Here is a 14,132-nt window from a genome sequence, read left to right on the forward strand (position 1 = left end):
GGTCATATTCATGAGATTTTGCATTTAAGGAATAAGTGAAAGTTTTAAGACCCCTGCACCCATTGAAATTCTCTGGGCACAGTATTGGTAGTGGGGTAAGTGTGTAAATTTAAGTTAGAACATTATTCTGGAGATGGTCACTGTTATTCAAGATGGTCAAACATCTTTTCACAGCTGGCTTATGGCAATTTATATTCTTTTGTGTTTTTTCCTTTTTTTCTACAGCTGTTGTGAACTTGGACAATTCTGTGGTTGATCTGGAGACCCTTCAAGCTCTCTATGAGAATGTGAGTAATAGAAGGAATTTTATGTGTGAGTATATAATACATACACAATACTTGCCAATATGCACATCTAGACTCATTGCCTTAATGTCCTTTAAGAAAAATTGATCTGGGTGTACTGAATTTACTTAAGTCTAAGTTTATTAAGATATGGTCTAGGCAACCTACTGGACAAATGTGCAGTCTCATAATTTCAAAGATTGTGGTTCAAAGCTTGCAGCATATGAAGTCATTCACATTCCCTCTTTTGAAATATAATAGTCAATGCTTAATGTAGGGGTTAATTTGAGCTAAGCATTGTTCTGTGCACTAACTCCACATCAAAACTCTAGGTAGGATTTACTATTATCTCCATTTTCCAAACTTTAGGAATTTTGTGGAAGTTTAGGCATAGCAAGGTCAGATGACTTGCTCAAAATCATACAGCAAATGTAGCATAGCTGGGGTTTAATTCATTCTGGCTCCATTGTTCTAAACTGCATAGTTTGCTTCACCAAGTGGCTGAACATTCAAGCTTTCTTCTTGTAGCACTTTTTCTTAAGTTAGGCAGGAAAATGTATAAGTAACGGAGAAGTATGACTGTAGCATGATGTAGTTTGTGCCTTTGGAAAGTGCGATCTGTGTGGTGATATATAAAATGGTTTTAGATGACACATAGCATTAAATAACATTGATTCACTTAGTAAAAAAGTGATTATCTTATTGGGGCTGTAAAGATGCTTCTGGATTATATTTAGGAGAAAGTCTCATCGTGGCTATATTTTGTACTTGGTATCTTTGGGCTCTCTCTCTCTTTTTTCATTTTGTTTCTGCTCTTGACGCTAATGCACCTGGTCTGTAAGCCTCTGTTCTCTTTAGGGGCATGGCCTTAGTTGGTCCTTGACTTTTCAGCCCCAAGTTAAAGACTTCCTGGCTCTGGAAGACACACATGGTCAATAAGGATGCAGACTTTCTTCCCTGACTACTCCCTTGGGAACAGTGTATTGCAACGGCTTGTCCACTCTTGAGCTTGGTACTTTTTAAACTTATGCATATGTGGTCTCCCCTGTGAAATTTAGACCTCTGTAGGAGAAAATATTTCTAATGGTATATCACATAGAATCTCTTGGTCAAGTGTAGAGTTGGTACCTGGTCAGCACAGCGAACGTAGCAGTTAGATGGAGTCATTCAGAAACCTTGAGAGGGCAGATTTGAATAGTTGATTATAGAGTTGCCACTACATGATGGAAAGCTGTAAAATATAGATCATGTTTTTAGTATATTAGTATCCTAGTGAAGTGGGTATTTAAAACATATCTATTCAGAGGTATAGAGAGTTTTCATTTCTCTTGAATCTTTGATACTAACCCTCCCCCAACCAGGAGAGCCATATGGAAGAAATGAGGAAATACCAGGGAAAGGAATTTCTTCAACAAATCATAATGATATATGATGTTGGTATATGTGTAACTGCTTCTTATACATACATTACATATACATATATACAAGTGGTTAGTTATATACATAATTTATGTGTGTGTATATGCATGTGTTGTGTATATTATATGAAGATAGATGAATGTCTTAACTTGGTATATCCATGTGCACAAGTATACATAGAAAGAATACATAAATTGGGCACAAGTATATTTATGAGGGAAGTTTAATTTGCAGTGATTCAAAGTATTTTATTTGGAAGTTTTTAGCCTTTAAGAGCAAGTTAATTTCATGAAATATAAATTTCTGATTGAACAAACTACATAGCTCCCCAGAATTTGTGTGTCTAATTTCTCATCATCATACTTTGTGAAAGTCCATTGAGTGTTAGCTGGAACTGGTTGAATTTGTGGCTTTCTTTTTATTGTTGTTGTCAAACAGTGGTTCAGGCTTTCGTTGTGTCAAGGAAACAATAGTGAGGATGGTTCACAGTAATATTAGTTCAGGTAGGAATAGTCTAGATTTCTTTGATAGCTATCTATGGTAGAAGAACTTAAAGAATCCATTATGAATAATAGATAATTGTATATAACATATACAAATAGAACTCATTTTAGTGCCTGGTTAACTTCCATTAAAGTACAAGCCCAAAGAGGGAGAAATATTTGTTTTATCCATTGACAATATCTCCAGCATCTAGAGGTAAGGAATATTGGGCACATAGGAAGTATTTAGTAAATGTTAAATAAATATTTATATGAGTTAATGAGTGAAATCTACTGATAGGGTTTATTTCAAAACCTCTTTTGGGCTATCATGTAGTTTTAAGATCCAGTTTGTCTGTTCAAACTGTTTGATACCCACTAGAAATAAGGATCTATATTGAATATCTATTTGTGCTATTTTTATTTCTTTAGTAACTTAAGAGGATTTAGTGTCCAAAATAATTAATGATTCTTTTCTAGGGATAAATGCTGAGAAAAAAATTTGTGCATTTTTGAGTAATATGCAACAGTTGTCGATAAAGTCTTCCTCATTTAGCAAATGAATATGCCTATAACAAAGCAAGGATCTCTTAAATTAAATAATTGAAATACATATTCCCAGCTCCAGCGAAGATGCATTTATTCAAATTCCTTCTTTTCAGTTGCTTAGTTAAGTCCCTTATATGTATGAATTAATTTAATCCTCTAAGTGGCCTTGCCTATGATTTCTGAAGAAGAAATACTATTGTTATCTAACCCTTTTAGGAAAAATGAGACAGAGAGAAGTTCTCACAATTCCAAGCTGGATTGACACCTGGTCACTTCCCCTCAGGAATGTGCTCTAAGCACAGAATTTCCTGGCTCATGGTGATAACTGAATAGAGCCTTCAGGGGGCCTGAGATAGCACTTTGTGGTGAAAATGAACACGAGATAAAAAGTCATAAGAACTCTGTTCAGGTCCTAGCACCACAATTAAATAGATATATACCATTGTTTTTTTTTTTTAATTTTTATTTATTTATGATAGTCACACACAGAGAGAGAGAGAGGCAGAGACAAAGGCAGAGGGAGAAGCAGGCTCCATGCACCGGGAGCCCGAAGTGGGATTCGATCCCGGGTCTCCAGGATCGCGCCCTGGGCCAAAGGCAGGCGCTAAACTGCTGCGCCACCCAGGGATCCCGATATATGCCATTATTTTCAGTTTCCAGATTCTCATTTCTAAATGGGGTTCCTAATAATTCATAATAATATCACCCTTTTCATCACTATCAAATAGATGTAGAAAGACTTTTCTAGATTACTCAATACTTTTATACTTTAATTTTTTTAATAAAAATAGGTGTGGGTATAGAACTATGTCAAATTGCAGATGATTTCATCTAGGATTGGCAAGATTGAGGGTAACAAAGTTTGTGTGCCACGTAAATTAATGCAAAATTGGACCTTTCCCTCAAGGGTCTCAAGATTTTGCCAAGTGAAGCAGATTAACACTACATGTTTACAAGCAACATGAGTTAATAGAGAATACTTTTTAAGTTATAAAACTCACAATGATACTACTTTACTCACAATCCTTTTATAATTTGCTTTACCTTTTGAAACAATCTCAAAGATAAAATAAAGTTGCAGGTGTGGCACAAAGATAGATATATCATAGCTATAAATTATATATATATAGTGCCATTTGCAAATAAATTGCCAACATTAGGCTCTATTTTCTCTGAATACTTGGGTGCATACTATCTACAAATAACAAACCTTTAACCATAATGCAACCATCAACATTAGGAAATTAACGTTGATATATTACTATCATGTAATCTTCGGAACCCAGTCAAATTTTGCCAGTTGTTCCAATCGTGTCCTTTATATTTTGGACATCTTTCAAATACTGTTGTGCTTCCTGTTGTCCTTTCTTTGGGAACTTGCCTCTTTTGTGCTTTATATTAATTATCATTATGTGTGTATATATCATATCTTTCAGCTGAACTATAAATTCCTTATTAGGAGGATTTGTATATTTCACATTTAACATAATGGTTGGCATATAATATAATAATTACTAATTAATTAAGGAATGACCTGTTTTTGTTCTCGATATAGTTTTATAATGGAGGTGCATACTGTTTATATCACTATATTTCAAATGCTGTATTTTTTTGAAAGATCAGTATAAATGTGATGATCTCAGAAATATATTTTCAAAGATTCAGAGTTACTGTGTAAATAAAGTTAACCATTACTATACCAGAAATTTCATTATATTATGTGTGGATTTTCCAAAAAGCAGTTTGAATTAAAATAGCAACATTCTTTTGTAGGGTAAACAGCATGTTTGTTTCATTTATGTTCTAATTTTGGAGATTATTGCCTCAAGAGTCCCTTGTTGCTAGCAAAATCTTGCCTTTTCTTAGATTACCTTGAACCTTTTGAGTGTCCAGGGGATTGTCAGGCAGCTTGGGCTTTCTTTTTCAATTGACACTAAATAACACATACTTCAGTGAACCCAGATGAACCCAAGACCATAGAACCAGTTATAGTTTATTTTTTGTGCACAGTGCAAATAATTTTTTCCATGTTTTTTAGTTGCTGTCTGTATATTTACACGTGACTGATAAAAATAAGGTAGCATGCTGTATGAATGCACATTTCTGGCGTACCTTAGTGGGAGTCCTACTTCCCACTTCCCAAACTTTACAGCAGTATCATAGCTAGATTAAAATACACCATAGTTTCATTTAGTGTGACGATATGAACATACTTTTAGTACTCTTTCCCTCCTCTACTCCAAATCACACAAACGCATACCCAGAAGAAGTTATAATTCTAGCTACATGAAACTATCCTAAGGTGACAGATTCTTCCTATTTTTATCTACAGTGTATCAGATAGGGCAGCAACTATGTAACTATAATAGAAGTTTTATATCTTCTCTATGCTATTTACTGGTGTGGAATGAATGAGTGAATGAGCTCTTTGAAACAGCAGCTCAGCATAGTAAAATTTTCAAGCTATTTATCACTGCAATTCCTTTCCCTTTCACACTTCTAATTCCTTTCCCTTTCACACTTCCAGCTTCCTAACTCACATATATATGGAGATTAAGCCATCTCATTCATATACACCAGTTTTTCTTCATTGGCCATTACCATTTTCTCTTTTTCTAAAACAAATTCTATAAATACCTTTGTGTCTTCTTATGTTCCAACCAGTGAGATGTTCTCATTCTGTACTCATTTCTTCTCCCAGCTCTCCTTTGTCAAAGCATGCTCAGATGTCACTCAAATTTAAAAGGAAAATAAAGAAGTAGCTTACTCTCTTTGCTTAATTATTTATCTCATTAAAAATATTTACAGAATGCTAACTAAATGTCAGACACTATGCTACAACCAATGCTCAGTAGTAGTAGCTTCTGAGGTTTGTCTCCTCCAGATTTCATAAATGATGCCTTCCTCTGGTTCATGTACACACACACTCAGAAAGAGAGAGAAGGAGAGTTAGAGGAGTCCAACTACAAATGGGCTCTGAACACATGTAATCGGTAGGGAAAGCATCTCTGAGGAAGGGATGTTGAGAGTGAAAATAGGAGTCACCCAAGAAGGAAATGAAAATGTTCTAAGCAGAGAGCACAGTGTGTGCCAAGATTAGGAAGCATGAAAGGAGTTAGCACACTGGGGAGAAGAAAGTATGTTTGAGTAAATAGCTCTGGAAGGAACGGGCAGAAAGATGTGGAAGCAGACAGTGGCTAGGTTTAGCTAGGGATTTTAGGGCATTTTAAGAGAATTGTGAAATTTAAAAATTTTCCCTTTAATTCTGTCAATTTTTACATCCTATATTTGGAGGCTTTCTGATTAGACCCATACACATTTAGATGTATTTTTGGGTTAAATGTCGCATTTATCATTATGAAATTATTTCCTCTGGTAATACCTACCTGGTTTTGAAATTTATTTTAACTAGTACTTAAATAGCCATTCTACCATTCTTATACTTACTGTTTACATGGATTTTCTTGTTCTATCCATGTACTTCCAACTTACCTGTGTCTTTTTTAAAAAAGATTGTTTATTTATTTATGAGATCCAGGATAGCCCTACAATTTTGCATTCCAACTAACAGTATACGATGAATGTTCCAATTTCTCCACATACTCATCAACACTTATTGTTCTTGTGTTTTTTGGTTGTTTGTTTTTGTTTTTTGATAATAGCCATCCTAACAGGGGTGAGATAATATCTGATTGTAGTTTTGATTTGCATTCTTCTGAAGACTGGATATTGTACATCTTTTCATATACCTCTTGGCTGTTTGTATGTCTCATTGGGAAAAATGTCTGTTAAAGCCTTTAGCCTACCTTTTTTTTTTTTTTTTTTTTTTTAAAGAGAGAGAGAGAGATAGAGTCAGAGAGAGAGTCAGAGTGCAAGCAGGGGGAGAGGGAGAATCTTAAGCAGAGATCATATGTGAGCCAGAATCAAGAGTCAGACACTTAACCAACTGAGCCACATAGGTGTCCCTAACCTATTTTTTAATCATGTTATTAGGAGTTTTTTTTTTTTTTTTTTTTTTTGCTATGGAGTTATTGGAGTTTCTTATATATGTTGAAAATTAATCCTATAAAATTTATATGATTTGCAAATATTGTAATCCCACTTGTCTGTTTTTGCTTTTGTTGTCTGTGCTTTTGGTGTCATATCCACAATATCCTTGCTAAGACCAATGTGATGAATCTTTTCCCTATGTGGTCTAGGAGTTTTATAGTTTCCAGTTAAGTCTGTGGTTCATTTTGAGTGATTTTTGTGTATGGTATAAGAGTCCAGTTCCATTCTTTTGCTTGCGGATATCCTATTTTCCAACACTACTTGCTGAAAAGGCTGTTTTTCTCTGTTATGTATTCTTGGCACCCTGGTTGAAGATTATATTGAATTGATTGTATATCTATAACTTTATTTCTGTGCTCTCTGTCCTGTTCTATTGCTCAATATATCTGTCTTTTTGCCTGTATCATACTGTTTTAATTACTGTAGTTTTGTAATATAATTTAAAATTAGGAAGTTTGATGCCTCTAGATTGGTTCATCTTATTCAAGATTGTTTTATCTGTTGGGGGCTTTTTGTTGTTACAAATGAATTTTAGATTTATTTTTCCTACTTTTGTTCAAAACAAAACAATCCAGTTGAGATTTTGCACTGAATTTGTAAATGGCTTTGGGCAGTTTTAACATCTCAATAATATTTAGTCTTCTAACTCATGAGCATAAAATATCTATTTATTTGTGTCCTAATTACTTTCTTTCATCAATGTTTTGCAGTTTTCAGTGTACAAGTCTTTCACTTCCTTAATTAAATTTATGGTTAAATATTTTATTCTTTTTAATGTTTTTACAATAGGATTGTTTTCTTAATTTCCTTTTCAGATAGTTCATCATTAGTTTATAAAAACACAACTGATGTTTTCCATGTTGATTTTGTGTCCTTTAAATGTTTGGTTGATGGGGTACCTGGGTGGCTCAGTCTGTTAAGCATCCCAGTCTTGATTTCAACTGAGATCATGATCTCAGGGTTGTGAGATTGAGCCTTATGTTGGGCTTTTATTTGTTGAGAGTTTTTTGATTACTGATTCATTCTCCTTAGTTATTATGTTCAGGCTTTCTTTTTCTTTTTGATTCAGTCATAGTAGGTTGTATATTCCTAGAAACTTACTCACTTCCACTTTGTTGGCTTACAATTTTCATTGTTGTCTCATGACCCTTTTTATTTTTGTGGTATCAGTTGTGTTTTTGTTTACATTTCTGGCTGTATTTATTTGAGTCTTCCCTTTTTTTCTTGGCTACTCTAGCTAAAGGTTTGTTAATTTGGTTATCTTTTAAAAATATCTCTTAGTTTCACTGATTTTTTTTTCTATTTCTGTATTCTATTTTATTTCTGCTCTATTTTTATTATTTCTTTTTTTTTTAAATTTTTATTTATTTATGATAGTCACACAGAGAGAGAGAGAGAGGCAGAGACACAGGCAGAGGGAGAAGCAGGCTCCATGCACTGGGAGCCCGATGTGGGATTCAATCCCGGGTCTCCAGGATTACGCCCTGGGCCAAAGGCAGGCGCCAAACCGCTGTGCCACCCAGGGATCCCTTCTTTTTTTCTTCTAATTCTGGATATAGTTTATTCTTTTGTAGTTAGTTCTTTGAAATGCAAAATTATGTTGTTTATTTCTTCTTTTTAAATATGGGTGTTTATTGCTATAAACTTTCCCCTCAGTACTATTTTTGCTGCATTCCATAAGTTTTGATATGTTGTATTTTCATTTTCATTTGTCTCAAGATATTTCCTGACTTCTCTTTTGATTTCTTATTTGAACCATTGGTTGTTTAAATATGTCTTGTTTAATTTGCACCTATTTGTGAATTTTATAGTTTTCTTTCTGATACTGATTTCTACTTTCATTCCACTGTGATCAGAAAAGATACTTGGTATTAATTCAGTATTCCTAGATTTCTAAACATTTGTTTTATGAACTCTAACATGTTTTCTGTCCTTGAGAATGTTCAATGTGTGCTAGAGATGCATGTATATTCCATTTTGTTGGATTAAAATTTTTGTACATGTTTGTTTGGTCCATTTGGTCTATGGTGTTAACATATCCAGTGTTCCTTTGTTGATTTTCTGTCTGCTTATCTATTCACCATTGAAAGTGGGATGTTGAAGTTCCCTACTAATAATTGTTTGCTGTTTATTGCTCTCTTCAGATCTGTCAGTATTTGCTTTATATTTTTATATGTGTAGATGGTGGGTCTGTATATATTTATAATGTTGTATCTTCATAACTGGCCCTTTTTTCTATATAATGACCTTTGTTGGCTCTTATAAATAGTTTTTTACTTAAAGTCTATTTTTTTTCTGATGTAAGTATAACCTCTTTTGCTGATTACTATTTGCATGGAATATCTTTTTCCATCACTTAACATTCAGCCTATGTGTCCTAAATCTAAAGGTAAGTCTTGTAGATAGCATATAGTTGCATCTTATTTTTTAAACCATTCAGCTACTCTCTTTGATTGATGAGTTTAATCTATTTACATTTGAGGTGATTATAAGTAGCAAAGTATTTGTTACCATTTTGGCAATTGTTTTCTGTTTGTCTTTTAGATCTTTCACCCATCTTTGCTCTTTCTGTCTTCTTTTGTGTTTTGTTGTTGTTTTTTGTTTTTCTGTTTCTTATTCACATGCTATGATTCCTTTGTCTTTGTGGTTACATGGGGTTATATAAAATATCTTATAATTAATTTATTTGATTTTATACTGATAATAATTTACCTCTACTTGCATGGAAAACCTAACTTCTATTACTCTGCCTCCCACATTTTGTTATTGATTTCACAATGTATGTATATTCCTATTGTGTATTTATTAATTTATTAATTTTTTAATACATTTGTCTTTCAACTTTTATACCTAGATTGAGTGATTTTTTTCACCTCCAGTTTAGTAATACAGATTATCTACATGTTTACCTTTAGTAATGAATTTTATACTTTCATATGTGATATGTTGTTATTTAGTGTCTTTTCATTTGCAGTTAAAGAACTCTCTTTAGCATTTCTTGTAAGATATTTTTACTGATGCTAAACTCCCTTAGTTTTTGTTTTTCTGGGGATGTTTTAATATCTTTTATTTTTGAAAGGCACTTTTGTTGAGTACAGTAATTTTGTTTTCTCTTAGTGCTTTGACTGGCAATTTTTTTTCTCTTAGTGCTTTGAATATATATCATCTCAGTGCCTCTTCTTTTACCATGTGTCTGCTCAAAAATCTACTGATTGCCTTATGGGGATCTTCTTGTTTGTGACAAGTCACGTTTTTCTCACAGTTTTCAAAATTCTCTTTGATTTTTGAGACTTTGATTATAATGTGTCTTGAAATAAGCCCCTTTGTATTGATCTTGTGGAAGATCCTTTGAGCCTCATGAAACTGGCTGTCAATATCTGTTCTAAGATTTTGGAAATTTTCAGTCATTTCTTTATTTTTTTTTAAAGATTTATTTATTTATTTATGATAGACATAGAGAGAGAGAGAGAGAGAGAGAGAGAGAGGCAAAGACATAGGAGGAGGGAGAGGCAGGCTCCATGCCGAAAGCCTGACGCGGGACTCGATCCGAGGACTCCAGGGATTGCGCCCTGGGCCAAAGGCAGGTGCTAAACTGCTGAGCCACCCAGGGATCCCCAGTCATTTCTTTAAATCAGCTTTCCACCCTTTCTTTTCCTTGTCTAACTACTGGCACTACCATAATGTATATATCAATCTGCTTAAAGTGTCTCATAAGTACCTCAAATTATCCTCATTATTTTTCATTCTTTTTTTTCCCTTTTTGCTTCTTTCTCCTAGTGGATTAATTCCAATGTTTTTGAGTTTACTGATACTTTCTTCTACTTGATCTAGTATGATTGAATCCCATTTTTTAATTTTTCAGTTCAGTTATTGGATTCTTCGGCTCTATGATTTGTATTTGTCCTTTTAATTACTTTCTGTCTCTGTTGAAATTCTCACTTTGTTCATATATTGCTCTCCTGACCTCAATGATCATCTTTAAGATAGTCATTTTCAATTCTTTATTAGGTAAATCCTCTATAACTATTTCATTAGAGTTATTTTCTTGACGTTTATTTTGTTCTTTTATCTAGAACTTATTTCTCTATTTATTCACTTTCCTTGACTCCCTGAGTTGATGTTTGTGCATTAGACAAAACAGCTTGGCTTTGTACAGAAGACCCTTACCAGTCACCTATTCAAAGATTCTGAGTACCTCTTAAACCTTCATGCTAGTCCAAATTACTATCTTTGTTTGTAGAGGCCTCTAGGTATCTAGAATATGCTACAACCCATTAGTTCTCTGAGACAGGTTAGATGGAGGCTGGTGTTTTGAGAAGCTGCTAAAAATTTGGGATGCTATATGTATGGTCCAACTCCTTTACTCCTTAGAAAATACTGGGAGGTAGAATTTATTGCCTGTTTATTCTGTGCTGAACCAGGGGAAGTAGCTGTGGCAAGGGCCTGCATGCTTTTCAAACTGCTATTTGTTTTGTAAACTCCCCATGAGACTAGTGAATGCTGCTGTCAGAGACAGATGAATTAGGAGTCAATCTCTTTGGTAATAACCAGAAAAGTTGTAATTCTAGATGACTAGTCCAACTCCCTTACTTCTTAGAGAGAAGCTGGGAGCTGGAGTTTGCTGCCCATTCATTGTGCAGTAGGCCTAAAGGAAGGTCTATGGCAAGTGACCTATGAAACTGTTGCTCTGTTCTCTATCTCTGTCTCTGTCTCTGTCTCTGTTTCTCTCACTCTCACACAGGTAACAGTGATTGCTGGGGTCTGTCAGTTCTCAGGGACAAATGAGTTAGAAGCTAGACCCATGGGTAGTAACCAGAAATATGGATTACTTTCTGTATATCCCAAAATACTTACTCTTGGAGAAGGTGAATGATGGAGGTTGTCTCCCAACTGTATGACACTGTGCCAGTGGTGCAGATTACGACAAGAGTGCATCTCAGCTTTTCCTATTAGTTTCACTATGGCTAGCTTCATACTTGCCCAGAGTGCAGGAGCCTCTCATCTAGCTTCTATATTTCTCACAAAGTGAAATGATAAATGTGTTGTGTTGAATCTGTGTGTTATGTGGGAAAAAAGAGTTCACAGCCTCTCATTCCAGCATCTTGCTACCATTATTTCTTCTTTCTTTGTTCTTGAAGATCAGATTTCCCTCCAATATAATTTCCTTTCAGTCTGAAGAAGTGTGTTTAATATTCTTTAAGTACAGATCTTTCCATAGTGAGTTCTCCTTATTTTACTTTATCTTAGAATGTCTTTATTTACTTAATTTCTGGATGACATTTTCATTGGATATAGAAATATGAGTTGACAATTTCTTTCTTTGTGCATATTAAGCATATTCTGTTTACCTCTGGACTTCACTGTTTCTTGTGGTAACATTAAGATATATTTGGGCATTGTTTTCTTTGTTTATATTGTGATTGAGTTTGATGAACATCTATTTGTTTTTTATCACATTTGAAAAATATTCAACCTTCCATCATTCAACTCTCAAATACTCTGTATTGCATCTCGCAATCCTCTCCTTTTGAGTTTCCAGTGACATATATTTTAGACCTTTTGATATTTTCATAATGGTCCCTACAGCTGTGTTCATTTGTTTTCCTCTGTCATCTTTATTTCATACAATAACAAAGTTTCATTTTCAATATTGTAATTTTCTTCTTTAAAATTTTCATTTGGCTACTTTTTTAATAAATAAAGTTCTATTTTTGTGATTATTTTTGACAGTCCTTTTTGTGCATTTTTAATATATATTTTTTTAACATCATGGAGCATAGTTATAACAGTTGATTTAAAATCTTTGTCTGGGGGCACCTGGGTGGCTTGGTGGTTCAGTGATTGAGCGTCTTCCTTTGGCTCAGGGTGTGATTCTGGGGTCCTGGGATTGAGTCCCGCATCGGGTTCCCCACAGGGAATCTGCTTCTCTCTCTGCCTATGTCTCTGCCTCTCTCTGTGTCTCTAATGAATAAATAAATAAAATCTTAAAAAAAAATAAAAATAAATAAAATCTTGTCTGATCATTTGAACATATGAGTCATTGGTGTTGACATCTGCAGGTTTTGTTTTGTTTTTTTACTTTTTTCAGGTGGTCACATTTTCCTAAGTTTTCATACATAGGATAATTTTGTATTGTATCTTGAACAACATAGTGTACTTTTTATATGTATAATCATACTCAATTCTTTCTGAACAAAGCATTTAAGTGAATTTAGTACTCTACAGTTTGAGTTTTTTGAAAAAGAAACATTCAGTTTTGGAAGCGTGTATTCCCCAGTATTGTGTTTTTTAAAATAAATTCAGTGAAACACTCTTCTTCTTCTAGGTTGTAATGAAAAATGTGTTGCATAATCAAATAAGTTGAGGGAACTGTTAACTTAAAGTTAAAAATAAAATTGTCCAGTCATAATATATGCTTAATTAAATGATAATCTTCAGATGGGGAGGCATTTTTAATTGAATCCTTCATTCAATCAAATTTGTTTTGTTTTGTTTCGTTTTTCTTTCAAGACCTTTAACCAAATTATTAACATAGTGAGAACAATTTAACATTTTGTAGTTTGGGAAATGTTACCATAACACAGTTGAAGTAAACTCAGACCTTCAGAATTATGTCTATTATGTAATTCCAAAGAAGTATCTATTATATAATTATAACTTAATATTATTACTATCCTACTTATTAAAAATCATTGAATATGTAGCCCTTTTATGTGTTTTTTCCATTTACAGTTCTTACTGTAAGAATCATTGCATGAAAATGTCAGTTTAGAATTTTAGGATGTTTATAATAATTGGATATAAATAGTAATTATAAAAAGTCAGTATAATTATTTTAAAGACCTCAAATGTAGGGTTTTTTTAGAATAGATGCATGTATAAAGTTTAAACTTTTTTTGTGTTATGGAGAAAAAAAATCAATTTGAGGAAAATGGAAATTGCTCAGGCTGGTAGGTACAATTTAAAATATTATTTAAAGATGACATTTTAAATAGGAATTGCAGGAGATGAGGAAGAAAAGCTGTGTGGATGTCCTGGAGATGGTATCCACTTAAGGTGTTAGCAAGTCTGATTTATTCAAAGAACAGCAGGAAGGCCCAAGTGAAATGGTGCCAGGGAGGGAAGTATAGTCAGAGATAATCAAAGATGTATTGAGGGGGACCAGCTTCTCTAGGGCCATATAGGCCTTTGTAACATTTTGACTTTTACTCTGTGCAAAATAGGAATTTAATACACAGAGAGTTTTAATCAGAGGATTGCATTTTAGAAGGAAACTTTTGACTACTGAAGAATAGATTATGGGGAGCCAAGATAAAATGTCAGAGACTGTTAGTGTTAGGAGATAAGA

General features: G+C 33.8%; 1 protein-coding gene across 6 annotated transcripts in view; it reads left to right on the forward strand.

The window, feature by feature from the left end:
- The window catches only part of FMN2 (formin 2), a 370,776-nt gene that overhangs the window by 198,768 nt on the left and 157,876 nt on the right, over positions 1–14,132 (forward strand). For 5 of the 6 annotated variants that reach the window (XR_005362164.1, XM_038542666.1, XM_038542664.1 and 2 more), the window contains one exon: positions 226–287. Coding sequence is in view for 5 of the 6 variants with exons in the window: in XM_038542666.1 (XP_038398594.1) it covers positions 226–287 (62 nt within the window). In the remaining variant the exon portion in view is untranslated. Of the gene's footprint in view, positions 1–225; positions 313–14,132 lie in introns of all 6 variants that reach the window. The other variant, XM_038542667.1, reaches the window with a different exon arrangement.

Source organism: Canis lupus, chromosome 7 (assembly GCF_011100685.1).
Source record: "Canis lupus familiaris isolate Mischka breed German Shepherd chromosome 7, alternate assembly UU_Cfam_GSD_1.0, whole genome shotgun sequence".
NCBI classification, from domain to species: Eukaryota; Metazoa; Chordata; class Mammalia; order Carnivora; family Canidae; genus Canis; species Canis lupus.